The 16,278-nt window shown below is 46.7% G+C and overlaps 1 protein-coding gene across 2 annotated transcripts in view; it reads left to right on the top strand.

Moving 5' to 3' along the window:
• Nucleotides 1-4,692: 4,692 nt before the first annotated feature.
• COG2 (component of oligomeric golgi complex 2) overlaps nucleotides 4,693-16,278 on the top strand; it is a 45,492-nt gene continuing 33,906 nt past the window's right edge. Inside the window, exons 1-4 of one of the 2 annotated variants that reach the window (XM_090043759.1) lie at nucleotides 4,693-4,809; nucleotides 13,407-13,568; nucleotides 14,859-14,924; nucleotides 16,031-16,111. In XM_090043759.1, the coding sequence (XP_089899885.1) occupies nucleotides 4,738-4,809; nucleotides 13,407-13,568; nucleotides 14,859-14,924; nucleotides 16,031-16,111 (381 nt within the window). In that variant the 5' untranslated portion in view covers nucleotides 4,693-4,737. Of the gene's footprint in view, nucleotides 4,892-13,406; nucleotides 13,569-14,858; nucleotides 14,925-16,030; nucleotides 16,112-16,278 lie in introns of both variants that reach the window. The other variant, XM_090043767.1, reaches the window with a different exon arrangement.

Below are 16,278 nucleotides of genomic sequence, written 5' to 3'. Positions count from 1 at the left end.
TGGCAATGGCAGCTGCATTTCTAGTCAGGCAGGGCTGAGGGAGGCAACTGACTTCATGGCTCATTATCATCTACCTCAAGTCAAGTCAGTTCTGAGGCTGCTGCAACTGTTGGGGCACCTTAGATGCTATGTCAGCCTTCCTAGTTGAGTTGCTTTGCATCATTGGTAATTCTTCAAGCACACTGACTTGGCAACACCCAGCTCCTCTCCAGGTATGGATGGCTGTTGGCTTGCAGGGACATCTACACCTTGACAGGCCTTGTTCTAAGTCCTGCTGGGTGTCCACACACTCTCCTCACCCCAGCTGGCCAAGGGGGAGGTGCTGATTTAGTTGCTGACAACCCAACCTTGAAACAGGCTGTACTGGTTTACATGGTACCAAATAGCAGACCAAGAGGGGCCTGGCTTGACAAGGAACTATCTACCTGATCTCTTCTAAAACTCTTCATTCCACAGGTGTTAATGACCATCTCATCTTGATAATGGTGGTGATGTCCTACCCATCAATTTGGCTTCCTCCTACCCTTACTTACAGGGCCTGCCTCAGCAGCACGGTGGCTAGCTAACTGGGCTCCTGAGCCCAAGGTCCTGGGCTCAAGCCCTATGGCTGGAGTCCCTCTGCTGCACTGCTCCTGATTGCACAGCCTGTCTTGAACACAGTCCAATCAAGTTCTATTGAGTTTTGCTCTGAATTTAAAGGAGATTGCAGGACCCTGCACCCCTGGCCTATGAGCAAAGCTTCTACTTTCTTTTTACTCGGAGAAAAAATATGGGCTGTGCTCCAGGCAAGGCCGGACACAGGCATGGGTGAACTGGGTGTCTGCCCAGGGCCTGGACAGAAAGAGGACATGAAAATGGTCATTTTTATTATTATTATCATAGATTCCATAGACCTTAGTGCTGGAATGGACCTTGGAAGATCATCGAGTCGAGCTCCCTGTCCAAAGGGCACGAAGTCAGCTAGGGTCATAGGATCCCAGCAAGGTAAGCATCCAATTTGCTCCTGAAGGTGTTCAGTGTAGGTGCTTGAACCACCTCCAATGGCAGGCTGTTCCAGACCTTGGGGGCTTGGACAGTAAAGAAATTCTTTCTTATGTCCAGCCTGAAACGGTCTTGCAGTAGTTTACAATCGTTTGACCTCGTCATCCCTTGGGGCGCTCTGGTGAACAAATGTTCCCCCAGATACTGGTGGTCACCCCTGATAAACTTATAGGTGGCCATCAGATCACCCCTGAGCCTGCGCTTTTCCAGGCTAAAGAGTCCCATGGCTCTCAGCCCATCATCGTAAGGTCTGTTTTCCTAGTTTCATAGTAGCTAGAGTCGGAAGGGACCTAGGAAGATCATCTAGTCCGACCCCCTGCCTTGGCAGGAAAGAGCACCGGGGTCAGATGACTTTGGCAAGGTGCTCATCTAACTTCCTTTTAAAAATCCCTAGGCTAGGAGCCTGCACCACTTCCCCTGGAAGCCGGTTCCAGGCTCTAGCCGCCCTGACTGTGAAGTAGCGCCTCCTAATATCTAATCTAAACCTACCCTCCGCCAGCTTGTGACCGTTATTCCTGGTTACTCCTGGCAGCGCACGGGGGAACAGGGACTCCCCCAATACCTGCTGATCCCCCCTGACCAGTTTGTAGCAGGCCACAAGGTCCCCCCTTAAACTTCTCTTGTGGAGGCTAAACAGGTTCAGGTCCCGTAGCCTCTCCTCATAAGGCTTGCCCTGCTGACCCCTGATCATACGAGTGGCCCTCCTCTGAACTCTTTCCATATCGTCCACGTCCCTCTTGAAGTGTGGCGCCCAGAACTGGACGCAGTACTCCAGCTGCGGCCTGACCAGTGCCGCAAAGAGGGGGAGGATCACCTCCCTGGACCTGCTCGAGATGCATCTGTGGATGCATGACAGGGTACGGTTGGCCTTCTTGACTGCCTCCCCACACTGCCGGCCCATGTTCATCGTGGAGTCAATGACGACTCCAAGATCCTTTTCCGTCTCCGTGCTGGCAAGAGGGGAGTTCCCCAACCTGTAAGTGTGGTGCCGGTTCTTCCTCCCCATGTGCAACACCTTGCACTTATCAGTGTTAAACCCCATCCTATTCTCATCCGCCCACCGTTGCAACCTGTCAAGGTCAGCTTGTAGCCTATTGCACCCTTCTGGTGCACCCACATCCCTCCACATCTTAGTGTCATCAGCAAACTTGAACAGGGTGCTTTCTACCCCCTCATCCAAGTCACTGATGAAGATGTTGAACAGTGCGGGCCCGAGGACCGAGCCCTGCGGAGCCCCACTGCCCACGTCCTTCCAGGTCGAGAAGAACCCATCCACTACCACCCTCTGGGTGCGGCCCTCTAACCAGTTGGCGACCCATTTGACCGTGTGGGCATCGACACCACAGTCTCCCAGCTTTTTGATGAGGACAGGGTGAGAGACAGTGTCGAAAGCCTTCCGGAAGTCCAGAAAGACTACATCCACAGCAACCCCTGCGTCTAATGATTTGGTGACCTGATCGTAAAAGGCCACCAGGTTGGTCTGACAAGACCTGCCACTAATGAACCCATGTTGGTTGCCCCTGAGCATGCATTCCCCCGCAAGGCCCTCCTGGATGTGTGCCAGGATGATTTTTTCAAAGAGCTTACCCGGGATTGAGGTAAGACTAACTGGCCTGTAATTTCCCGGGTCCTCTTTTTTTCCCTTTTTGAAGATAGGGACTACATTGGCCCTCTTCCAGTCCTCCGGTACCTCACCAGAGCACCACGAGTGCTCATAGAGCCGCGCCGGGGTCCCGCAATGACCTCGGCCAGTTCCTGTAGAACCCTAGGGTGAAGATCGTCCGGACCAGCGGACTTGAACACGTCCAGCCTCCCCAGAAGTACCCTAACTAACTCCTCGCTAACCCCTGGCCCAGGGTCATGCGCGTGGCTCTTCTCTGGACTCTCTCAAGCTTCTCCACATCCTTTTTGAATTGTGGAGCTAAACTGGACGCAGTACTCCAGCTGCGGCCTCACCAGGGCTGAGTACAAGGGGAGAATAACATCCCAGGATTTGCTTGAGAAGCATCTATGGATGCAAGCCAGCATTTTGGCCACTTTACTAGCTGCAGCATTGCACTGAAGGCTCATGTTCATCCTGTGGTCAATGATGACCCCCAATCTCTTTCTTTTGTAGTGCTAGCCAGCATAGCACTGCCGAGCCTATAAGGATGCTGCAGGTTTTTCCTCCCGAAGTGGAGAACATTGCATTTTTCGGTGTTAAACAGCATCAGGTTCTTGTCTGCCCATTTGCTGAGCCTGTCCAGGTCAGCCTGGATCGCCCTCCTGTCTTCTGGAGTGGATGCTTTGCCCAAAAGTTTGGTGTCATCAGCAAACTTGGCCAGTCCGCTTCTGACTCCAATGTCCACATTATTAATGAAGACGTTGAACAATCTGGGTCCAAGGACAGAGACTTGGGGGACCCCACTGGTCACAGGGCACCACGATGATTGACTTCCATCAATTACTACCCTCTGGGTCCGACCACGGAGCCAATTTCCCAGCCAGCAGATCGTGATGGACCCAAGGCCACCATTGGCCAGTTTCGCCAAGAGGTGATCATGGGATACCAGACTGAAGGCTTTTTTGAAGTCAAGACATATGACATCAATCTCTTTTCCCTTGTCCAGGTGATAGGTCACCTGGTAGTAGAAGGAAATGAGATTGGTCAAGCAAGACCTACCTGCAAGTAACCCATGCTGGCTATCCTTTAGGATGCTAGCGTTGGCCAGTCCATTAAGGATGGCCTCTTTAATAAACTTTTCTAAAACCTTCCCCGGGATAGAAGTCAGGCTGATGGGCCTATAGTTAGCTGGATCCACTTTCCTCCCTTTCCTGAAGACAGGCAACACACTGGCCTTCTTCCAGTCTTCGGGCACTACACCAGAGCACCAGGAGTTCTCAAACATCCATGTTAAAGGCTGGGCTATGATGCTTGCCAGCTCCTTGAGTATCCTGCTGTGTAGATTGTCAGGGCCGGCTGACTTGAAGGTATCCAGCCTCTCAAGGTGTTCCTTCACGAAGTCAACATTAATGGAGGTCAGGGGATCTCCCTCACCCAGACCGCCCTGTCCCATAGTGGGCATGGGCGTGCCATGGGACTGATGAAAGACCGACGCAAAGTACCCATTTAATAGGTTGGCTTTTCCCTCGGCGTCAGTTGCCAGCTGTCCCATCTGGTTCAGCAGGGACCAATGTTGCCCTTGCTTTTCCTCCGGCTCCCCACTATCTGAAAAAGGACTTTTTACTGTCCTTCATCATTATCTCTGGTGAAGGGGGCTGGCTCCAGGTGACGATGCCCCTCACCACCTGCACCCAATTTCCCAACCCCTCTATCTGCTTCATCCTGCTGCACTGGGGCTCTTGCCCCAGCATCTCCTGCAGCAGCAGCCAGGCACACTGGGCCAAGCTGGGGTGCACTCCCCCCCAGGGCAGTGGAAAGATCCTGCCCCATCTGCTCTTCCCAACCTATTTCAAGGGGGTCTTTTGCGGTGGGGGAAGGCTGAGTCCTCGCCCCCGGGCTGCGCTCCCCACCGCGGGAAACGCCATGCCCAGGCGGCTGAGCATCCGCCTGCAGTACCGCCGGCGCCCGCCAGGGGCCGCTGTGGCGAGTGGCGACGCTCCCTGCGCCCAGGCACAGCCCAGTTGCCGCGCTGGCGGAAGTGCCGCGGCCTCAGTTGGGGAGGGGAGCGAGTGCGTCCGGTCGCGGCAGCCGGGATGGAGCCGCGCGGGATGAACCTGCCCCACGGCCCCGACAACCTCTGCTTCGACAAAGACGAGTTCATGAAGGTGCCCGGGGCTAGGGGGCAGGGCGGCGCCCGGGGACTGGCGGCGTGTGTGCGTGCATATATGCGCGCCGCGTCGAACGCTGGTGGGTGTGCCGGGGGGGGGGCAAGGGGACGTGGTGCGCATGCGCGCCGTCGAATGCTGGTGGGTGTGCGTCGGGGGTGTTGGTTAGGCGGTCGGTGAGGATGCGGTTCGCACGCGTACTCTGTGGTGCCTTGGGGCTGGGAAAGGGTATGAAGGGGCTGGCTGGGGAAGAGCTCCCAAACTCCTCTGGCACTGCCCTGCCCCAAGAGTTTTGCCCCAAGGCAGTAACAGAAGTATGAGCAGGTCAGGCCATAGATGCATCTTGCCCCATCTCCTGTTGCACTCCTTGACTAAAAGGGGACAGATAGGCCTGCCGCACCCCTTGGTGCCCTCGCGCTGAGCCTGTGACCCGTTATGCTTTCTCTGCTCTTCTTACTAGTTGTCCCAAGAATCAGGTGTTATGCACACAGTAGCCCTCTCTGTTAACAGCAGGGCAGGCCTGCATCAGGTGGGGGCAGAGAGTGGATGCCACAAGGGAGAGTGACCCAGGTTTAAGGAGGGTTTTCCCTACTTCATCTCTTGCTTGCAGCCTCCAGGCTGGAAAGTTCCTAGACTGAGGCCATGTTCCCGACTCCCATGCTCAGTAGCTATTGATGGCCTGTTCCTCCAAGGGAACGGGTCCAAGCACTTTTGGGATCTGGCTGCACAGTCCTTCAGCAGCTGCTGCCTCCGGTGGCAGCGAGTTCCCAGCTGGAGCCACCCCGTGTCTGAAGAAGAAACTTCCATTTAAACTGAGCATCTGTCCCTTTTGTTTTGTAGCATTGAGAGATGCAGCCCATCATAAACCCCCATTTACTTTCTTTTTGCCCTTTTGTATTTTGTAAATGCCACATAATGAAACATGTGCCTGCTCCTGGAGGCCTTGGCCTAGGGGGACTTGCCTCTGGCTACAGGGCGCAGAAGGGGGTTTGTGGAGCCCTGGCTGGGAGGGCAAGCCTGACCTCTCCCCCATCCAGTGAACTGCATGTAGCTTAAAGGACACTAACCCCTGTGGCATCACTAACGCTGAAGCCATGATAGTTCATGTGCCAGATGGGTTGTTACCTTGTAGCGTTGCTAGTGCTGCTACTTGCCAGGCAGCAGGGGGCACCCAGTTCAGTTGGGGAGGTGGGGTGCTACATAACTCTTACCTTGGCTCAAACTCCTACCCGGAAACCTGGGGAAATGATTTCTGCTTGGGTGTTCCCATGTGAATGAACCTCCCCATGCACAAGCAGTATTGCCCCATAACAGGGTTTACTGATGAAGGAGGAGAGAAATGGGGCATCACGCAGATCTAGAAAACCCTTAATAATCTGTAGCTCACCTGAACCCACTCTGAGCCATTCAGAGTTCATTGTTAGTCTCAGACAGGGTGAATGCTGTAGCCATTAGAGCCAGTGTCACAGAACAGGCCCTTGTGAGTTCCCTCCTGTTCGGTGGGTTGTGGCAGCTACTGCAGCTCTATAAAGTATTTTCTGGCAATCTGAAAAATGAGGTTAAAAATACCTGAGAGGAAGGCACTTGATGCCTGAAAGCTTGTCCCAACTTTATGGTTGGTTCTGAAAAAGGTATCTCAAAAGATCCTTGATGCTTGGGCATTTCCTGGGCAGTTGTGGCTACAATAACTCTTTGAAAACCTCAAGCAGTAGCAGTACAGAGACTGGCACTGGGTGAGGCTCTCTTATGAAGTAGCCTGCAGACTGAAAAAGCAAGAAAACTATATTACAGCGAGAACTGAGACGTAGGTAGTAAAAGAAAAATGGTTAATTTTTAAATGAGATGGTCACAAGAGAGAATGGATGAATTTGATACTTCATTAGTTTGTGTGCCATTAAAGTCCCAAGTTGGACATTTTCTAGTGGGCTTACTGCCACTGCAGGTGGTTTAGGTTCATAGCAGTAGTAGCAGACTCAGTTTCTGAGGGTAGGGACTTCAACTGTTTCTGTATCAGATTTGGGTAAAAATATCACTGCTGCTGGAAGCTGAGTTTAAAAAGTTAGTAAATTGAGCCTCTGGCACTTGTATAAAAGTGCTTGATGATGGCTTTGCCTGTGCAAAACATAAAATAAGCCTCCTTGTCATGGCTCAATATTGCAGGTAGTAAAGTTCCTATTTCAACTATCATCATTAGGGCTGGTAGAAAGTCACAATGTGTGTGTCCTTCGAAAGGTCAGCCTCTGTGTATGTTCTTCACTTGACCAAGGTTCATGGCTCCCAAGCTGGCTGCCTCAGTCATAAGCCTAGAAGCCCTGTGTTGGGTTTCCTTAGGATCATGGCTAAGGATCCCAGGGCTGTCAGGCTCGCCAGAAGTGCCACTGGATTGAGTCCTTTGGTATTGCAGGATGACGCAGGAGCTGTGCTTGCTACTGAGGAGTTGAGCAAGTGAGCTGGCAGGCAGTGCTTTGTCAGAAACCCACCTGTGGTCTTTAGGGAGATTTGTCAAAAGTAACATTTGCAAAATGTTGTGCTCTTGAGGAATCAGCATTCTCTATAGAAAATTATTTAATCAGAAAATAATTCACTCTAATCATCAGGCAGAAAAGCACTCCTCTTGATAAATGTATGTTGAATTTTTTTTTTCTTTCTTTTTTGCTCTGAGAAATGTTTTTGGCATGGTTTTATTTAGATTGAGGATATTTAGATTAGATGAGTGCCTTTATTTTTATTTATATATTCTATTTTTCAATTTGGGCCTGTCACCATTGTCTAGGGCAGTGATTGTCAGCCATTGCGCTAGAGCGCATTGGAGTGCTTTGCGATCCTTTTAAGGGGTGCCTACACATGTACTAACTTTCTGACAGGCAAGTCAACTTTAAAAAAGTTAAGTTGACTTCATTGTCAGAGCGTATACATCTATGTGGAGCAGAATTGACTTAAATGCAGTGTTAGTTAGTTAGTTGTGTTAGTAAATCGACTTAGCTCACAGGATAGCTGCCACCATGTCAAGGCGCTGTACGTGTATATAAAATCCAGTGTTCCTTTATACAAAAATCATGAAAATAGGGGAAAGTGAATGGAAATACAAGTGATATAATGCAGAAAGTTAGTTGAGAAAAACTCCAGATAGTAATTACTGTTACATTTTCTAGCAAGACTTATTGAAAATTTAATTTCAAACTTAATTGTAAACTTTTTCCCTTTGAATAACTTTTTTATAGTGTGCTACAAAGTTGTATGCTATTCATGTAAATTTCATGATACTTTAAATTGCAAATATAGTAGCTGGGATCGCAGTTACACAGAACTGTTTGTGTTTAATGGCCTGATAGTGTGTCTGAAAAGGATAATCTGAGGGTGCAGTATCAGTCTTGTAAACTTTAGGTTGGGCATGGGAGCTCTCTGTTTCTAGTAGTGGTTATTGCAGGTATATAACCAACCTGTCAGCTAAATTTAGGTTTTGCTACGTGTTAGGTAAAAAAATCTCATCCTTTAATCCCACTTATTTGTGGATGCTCTGACTTCAGAGTCCCAACTGATTGCTTTTCTGGTGGTAAAGTTGGGAGGTAGTTACTCTAAAGAATCAATGCTTTGACAATTTTGTTGTTCCTATTTATTCAGTAAATGTTATTTGGATAATGGGAATGAAGTGTGAAAATGAATGTAAGTTCAGATATCTTTTGCCTTGACGAGTTGAATCATCTTCAGAATATATAGGCTTCTATCTCACAGAATCAATGAGTAGGAAGGGACCTAGACAGATCATCTAGTCCACCCCCCCCGCCATGGGCAGGAAGGAGCACTGGGGGTGGCAGGGGTCATAAGACCCCAGCCAGGTGCCTATCTGGGCACCTCTCTCTCACTTTGTGTATTTAGCCTCTTAGATATTTTCATAATTGTTCTTCTGGATAATATGGCAAGCTCCAAGGGTAGTATACACAGATGTTTTCTTTTTTATTGGGGGGGCAGGATTAAATAAACAAATTGAGCTTGATTTTGGTGTGTTTATTTTTTTAAAACTAGTTTCAGCTGTGTGTATTTCACAGATTGCGTTAAATGACTAATCAAGTGCTTTTTAAATGAGATTTAAACCATTGAGAGACCCTTGATTTTTTGTATCTTCATACCAGAACTTTGATTTGCCATTTTTCATAAGATGACCTACATAAAGCCTGGTTACAGTGGCTTGGCAGATCTCCAAAGGAAATGCAAGAAACATCTATCTCTTGCCTTAGGGTCAGTTCTGAACAAATGTTCCACTATGGTACTAGGAAGCATTCTTCTGTTGGGATGGCTTTCTTCTGGATGAGATATAAAACTAAGTACTTGATTGAGCATCAAGGACAATAAAAAGTCCTTTTTCAGAGATGTGGGGAGCTGGAGGAAGAGCAAGGGCAACATTGGACCCCTGCTGAACCAGATGGGACAACTGACAACAGGAAAAAGCCAACCTATTAAATGGGTACTTTGCATTGGTCTTTCATCAGTCCCACGGAATGCCCATGCCCACCACAGGACAGGGAGGTCCAGGTGAGGGAGATCCCCTGCTCTCCATTAATGCTGACCTTGTGAAGGAACACCTTGAGAGGCTGGATACTTTTAAGTCAGCCGACCCTGACAATCTACACCCCAGGGTACTCAAGGAGCTGGTGAGCATCATAGCCCAGCCTCTGGCATGGATGGTTGAAAACTCCTGGCGCTCTAGTGTAGTGCCAGAAGACTGGAAGAAGGCCAATGTGGTGCCGATCTTCAAGAAAGGGAGGAAAGTGGATCTGGCTGACTATAGGGCCATCAGCCTGACTTCTATCCCACAGAAGATCGTAGAAAAGTTTATTAAAGAGGCCATCCTTAATGGACTGGCTGACGCCAACATCCTAAGGGATAGCCAGCATGGGTTTCTTGCGGGTGGGTCTTGCTCAACCAATCTCATTTTCTTCTACGACCAGGTGGCCTATCACCTGGACAAGGGAAAAGAGATTGATGTCATATGTCTTGACTTCAAAAAAGCCTTCAATCTGGTATCCCATGATCACCTCTTGGCAAAACTGGCCAATTGTGACTTTTGGTCCACCATGATCCGTTGGCTGGGAAAATGGCTCCGTGGTTGGACCCAGAGGGTAGTAATTGATGGAAGTCAATCATCATGGTGTCCTGTGACCAGTGGGGTCCCCCAAGGCTCTGTCCTTGGACCCAGATTGTTCAACCTCTTCATTAATGAGGTGGACATTGGAGTCAGAAGCAGACTGGCCAAGTTTGCTGATGACACCAAACTTTTGGGCAAAGCATCCACTCCAGAAGACAGGAGGGTGATCCAGGCTGACCTGGACAGGCTCAGCAAATGGGCAGACAAGAACTTGATGCTGTTTAACACCGAAAAATGCAATGTTCTCCACTTCGGGAGAAAAAACCTGCAGCATCCTTATAGGCTCGGCAGTGCTATGCTGGCTAACATTATGAAAGAAAGAGATTGGGGGTCATCATTGACCACAGGATGAACATGAGCCTTCAGTGCAATGCTGCAGCTAGTAAAGTGGCCAAAATGCTGGCTTGCATCCATAGATGCTTCTCAAGCAAATCCTGGGATGTCATTCTCCCCTTGTACTCAGCCCTGGTGAGGCTGCAGCTGGAGTACTGCATCCAGTTTTGGGCTCCACAATTCAAAAAGGATGTGGAGAAGCTTGAGAGGGTGCAGAGGAGAGCCACGCGCATGATCAGAGGTCAGGAAAACAGGCCTTATGATGACAGGCTGAAAGCCATCAGGGTCTTTAGCCTGGAAAAGCGCAGGCTCAGGGGTGATCTGATGGCCACCTATAAGTTTATCAGGGGTGACCACCAGTTTCTGGGGGAACATTTGTTCACCAGAGCGCCCCAAGGGATGACGAGGTTGAATGGTTATAAACTCCTGCAAGACCATTTCAGGCTGGACATAAGGAAGAATTCCTTTACTGTCCGAGCCCCCAAGGTCTAGAACAGCCTGGCATCGGAGGTGGTTCAAGCACCTATACTGAACACCTTCAGGAGCAAATTGGATGCTTACCTTGCTGGGATCCTATGACCCCAGCTGACTTCCTGCCCTTTGGGTGGGGGGCTGGACTCGATGATCTTCCGAGGTCCCTTCCAGCACTAATGTCTATGAAATGTCTATGAAATCATTTGTAATCAATGTTTCCTAGGACAGCTTTCTGCTGGTATGCTTATCTTGGTTTCTGGCTAAATGCTGGTTTGGGTAAATGTTTGTCCTGTTTCAATGCCTGTGTAGTTATAAATGAAACTTATCCAGTAGCTTTTCTGGTACTATTACATTTTGATTGCATTACGTTCAAAACATAGATCTGATTTTTTTTTTTTTTTTGACTGGTTTGGTATTCTCCTGGAAATGTGTGAAACCAAAAATACTGCACTCACATGTGCTTTAGAACTCTATAATTCTGTGCCTGTATCCTCATGAATTGTATATAAAAGCTGGTTGCTACTGTTCATGTAAATCAAAGTAATACACACTACTATTTCCTTATAGAAAACAAGTTTTGTTGATAGGATATAGAAATGAAAAAAGCTGTTTGTCTGGGACAAGTTTTGCATTCTACTCAAAGTAGACCCAAAGCTTTAACTGAGTGTGCTATCTATTATCTTTCTGGCTCAACCAAATTTACCTAATTTTTTCAATAAGTACAGTTTCCAATTCAATGAGAAGGAAACTGAATTGCATTAACATTCTCCAGGGGATTTTGAATATCTGTCTCTTTCTTAAATGTGCACTGTAGTATACACCAAAAATATGGTATTATTTTAATATCTTTTTGGTGCCTTTAAATTGTGTTTCCAGTGAAAGGTCATTAGATAACAAAAATAGAAACTTTGGCTACGTTGACTTTTGCTGCCAATTGTGCTCTGTCCTCATCCAAGCACAATGTCTCCAAAAGTTGAATGTGCATTCAAAAAAATTTAATGCTTATTCAAGTAATAAAATCTCTTTCCTAGGCATTTTCTATACAGGGTTTAAATATCTGCATTTTTTGCCTTTTGTTAAATATATACTCCTAGCAACAGCAAAGTTGTCTCTGCTAAAGAATAGGCTTAGAATTTTAATTAGAAATGAAAGCTTTGGTGGAATTTATGGTTCGTTTCTCAGTGGGTGGTTTTTGGCAGAATCCTGCTCAAGCTCTGCTATATGTCAGACTCATCGGGTAGGTGCAGATTCGGTCTGCGTAAATCTTATTCGCTTCTTATCTGATGCAGTTTGGTTATAAGACTTTTCAAAGAAAACTAGAAACCCATTTCTAGTAAGATCTATGTCAACAGCCCCCAAATGCTTACCTGTACTACAGATGCTGATAAGACAGGCTGTCTGCTAGGACACTGTTGTTCCATGACCTGTTATAATGGTGGTGGACAAAATATGGCCCGCGAGCCAATCCAGCCCGCCAAGGGATATTATCTGGCCCGCAGTGAGTCCCTTGGTCCCACCACGCCCAGGTATGCAGTGGGGCTGAGATGGTGTGACACTTGGACTCGCTTCCCAACAGTGGCAGTGGCTCCTTCTGGCTGCCACCACCAGACTTGGCCCTGCTGTCCAGGCACCCCACATCCACCACCAGGGGTGGGAGCTGCACAGGCAGGGCGTGTGGCTAGGCAGATGGGATAGGGTCGCGGGGAAGCAGGGAGCAGTATCTGGGAGGTAGGAGGGGCCGGGATGATGGGGTGGTGACAGCACGGGGCCAGGGCACAGTTGCAATCTGCTGGCTATGTGTCCCCGCAACGGATGCCGGTTCTGTGGGCAGTGGCATGTTGGGAGCAGATTGTGGCTCTGCCCTGGGCCCTGGCCACATGCTGTCCCTGCCTCAAGATCCTGTCCCCACCCACCTATCCCCCTCCTGAACACAGCTCCCTGCCCATCGATGGCCCTATCTCATCACCCTGGCCACATGCCCTGCACACATAGGTCTCAAGATTGTCAAGTGGTGACTGCATGATGGGGTTGGGGCCTAGGGCAGAGCTGCCATCCACTCCCTGCACACCCCTGCTGCAGAGCTGGAACCCATTGCAGGGACATGCAGGGGGCAGATCATGGTTTGGTCCCAGCCCTCCGTTGTCACAGCCCTGCAATCCCAGCCTCTTCTGCCCATTCCACTCCTGGATGCCACTCCCCATTCACCTGCAGCCCTGTCCCAGCCATCTGCCCCAGAGCAGAGCCACTTTGGGAATTTCGGTGAGCTGTCACAGGCTGGGTCAGCTCCTTCACCCCCTCATACAACTCACCAGAGTTCCCTAAGTGGCTCTCAGGCCCAAATAATTGCCCTCCCTTTTGTTATAATGTGCTTCCAAATCCCAAAATCTCTCATTTGAAAAGAGTTTTTATATTAGCTGAACAGTAACAATATTTTCACAAAATAGCTACATCTTTGCATCTGGGAGAATCCTTACCACTTTCAGTACTCATTAAAGCCTTATAGCAGACTCTCTGCACCTTCCAGGAAGGGGCTTGTACTTCTGTTTTAAACTCAACCAGAAAAGCTTTATTATTGGAAGCGGGCTTTTTTCTTTAGTCTGGACTGTTTATTAACATCCCTGTACCTTGTTACCTATTTCCTTTTCAGCCAGACTTCGATGTCGATCACTTCGTGTCCGACTGCAGGAAACGTGTCCAGCTGGAAGAGCTCAGAAATGACCTGGAACTCTATTATAAACTCCTAAAAACTGCTATGGTAGAACTCATAAACAAGGACTATGCAGACTTTGTTAATCTTTCAACAAATCTGGTAGGTTTTCAAATTGGGTTATGTATTTTTGTGTTTGCTTTTCAATGTGATCTTAATCATGCCTCCACATAGTGAATGTCTTCTTTTCTTGAGCTAATAGGTAAAGAAGCCTTAACTTGTTGAACCTCAAATTACGGGATACTAGAAAGTATTTATTTTTTTTATAGAAACTATAAAAGCTATATCCTGTAGATAACTATAAAAGCTATATCCTTGCTACATGTGTAGCAAGATGCAAAACAACAATCCTGGTTTATTTTTAAAAGATACGTTCATATGAAGGTAATGAATTTCTCCAAATACTTGATGTGAAGAGCTAGTACATGGAACACTTTTGGAATGAAGTATGTATTTACCTTGAGTGGTAAAGGTCTGAAATTCCACTACGAATGCTTATAAGCACGCAGACTGTGTAATAACTCAGTCCAGTTGACAAATCACCACAGATTGTTGTCAAAAGAAAGTGTCTTCTCTGCTACATCTTCTGTTCTTTTTCTTGCCATTCTGGTGATTAAAAAATAAATTGCCCTTAAATGTAATTTATTACATTTTGTTTGTTCTTATGTTTATGGTACATAACAGAATACAACATAGAAATGCACAATTTGCATAGATCCTTATTTTTCTTAATTCTTCTGTGCTTTTTGTCACCCGTAGTCCCATCGATCTTTTTGGATGCCTCCATTATAGCAGGGTTGTCAAACATATGGAAACAGTCTATCCAGAGCTGGAAACTGGAGTCATGGCTGGGGAGCTGGCTTGCTGCAGAATCTGGGGCCCCTGCATGTGGTGATTGGCAACAGGAGGACAAGCAAGGGCTGTTGCCACCCTATTTGTCTTCCAGCCACTTTGCCTGTTGACACCACTTTGGCCTTATCTCCTTGGTTGCTGGCCATGCTGTCACCCTGTGCTGGAGTTGCCACCACTAGTGCATGCCTCATGGCAGAGCTACAGCTGCAGCTGCAGCCTTCACTGTGTGCCCTGGGCCAGAGGCACCCCATGTCCTGGGCTGGATGCAGGCTATGAGGAGCCCTGTTAGTTCAGATCCAGCCCAGGGCATGAGGTGAGTTTGACATCCCTGTATTACAGTAACAGACCATCATATTAGCACATCATCATTTCAAATGAATTAAGATGACTTTTTTTGTGAGGATAGTATGTATTTAATTTCCAACGTGCTTATAGTTCAGTGCTGTACTAGTGGATTGTATCAAAAAAAATTAATGTGTTAACTGAAATAATTCGGAAGTCATTTGATTATAGTAATGCATGTTTTGATAACTTCTTTAGGTGGGCATGGATAAAGCCCTTAACCAGCTTTCAGTGCCATTGGGACAGTTACGAGAAGAGGTCATGGTATGTTCATACCAATTGTTATGTTAAAAAAGTTTGATAAACTTAAATGCTTTATCTTATGAATATTTATTGGTTTTTTTAATTACCCAGATTTATAATTCATTAGTGGAGGTTTCAGACTCAGAACTGAAACTGAGATATCTTTTCATATTTATCTTTTTGGAGAATGCAGTATGATGTAAGGAGCCTAGCATCAAGTAGTAGTCTTGCATTTTTTAGTACTTTCTTTTGAAAGACCTAAAGTGTGTGTTTAAAGAGCAGCCACATTCTGTGGTGAAATACTAATATTATATTTTACAGGGGAAAAGGCACAAAGTGATTTAAAGATCTCTATAGCAGAACAAGCAATAAAAAAACACCTTTCCCTGCTCCTCCCCCTCCTTGTCCTGTGATTTAATCACAGGCAACTTTCTTCCCTTTTCAAAGTAATCAAATATGACTCTTAATTTAGTATCTAGAGTATATAGCAAATTTTTTCTTTGCAGCTGATCCAAAAAGATGTTTGGAAAAAAAATTCTTCAAACCATTTACTTCTTTAGGTGAAAACTGCTTGCATGCTAGTATCTCATCTGTCTCTTAGATGGACAGAATTCTGTAAACCCACATGTTACTTTCAGTTTCAAGAAACCAAATTGCATTGAGGGTGCTTGTACAGGGCCTGGAAATTTAATATGCCCACCATATTGCCTGTAAAAATGTATTGGTTAAGTGGATGTGGTTTGGCTGAAAACTTGTTACCCATTGCTTGTAACAGGTAGCATAAGGGAGAATTTTCAGTTATATTTATCTTATTTTTCATTTGGGGATTTTTTTGGGGGAGGGTGGATTTTTGTTGTTGCTGTTTTGTGTTTGTGAGCAGTTTGTACACTATATTTTAATTTTCCATTTATATCAATTAATTAGCTTTTGCTGTTGTTTAGGTCTTTCCTGCTGTAGTGGAAACATTTTTTAAAAATTGGAAAATGGTTATAAATCCACAGATATTGATAGTGCTTATCAGGCAGCCAGTATTGTCTCTTAGTTAAATAGATTTTAAACTGGTGTCATTTAAGATTTGTTTCTTCACCTCCTGAAGTCAGACTTTCAAATTCACTTGTTTGTTTTAGAGTCTTAGATCATGTGTCAGTGATGGAATTCGAGCAGTAGATGAGCGTATGTCTAAACAAGAGGACATTAGAAGAAAAAAGGTACAATAGGCAATTAATTTGACTAGAGACCTCACTTAGGGGGAAAAAAACACACAGAACTTCTCTAGCTGGAAAATTCAAGACATTTTCTTAAAACAAGAAATTTATAGGGGGAACTGAATGTTTTTATTCCACTATGTATAGGCTTCATATATATCATACCTTGT

This window comes from Crocodylus siamensis, chromosome 1, assembly GCF_052110815.1.
Source record: "Crocodylus siamensis isolate JL-2025a chromosome 1, ASM5211081v1, whole genome shotgun sequence".
NCBI classification, from domain to species: Eukaryota; Metazoa; Chordata; order Crocodylia; family Crocodylidae; genus Crocodylus; species Crocodylus siamensis.
The sequence above is the reverse complement of the archived record's forward strand: the minus strand, read 5'-3'. Positions and strand labels throughout refer to the sequence as shown.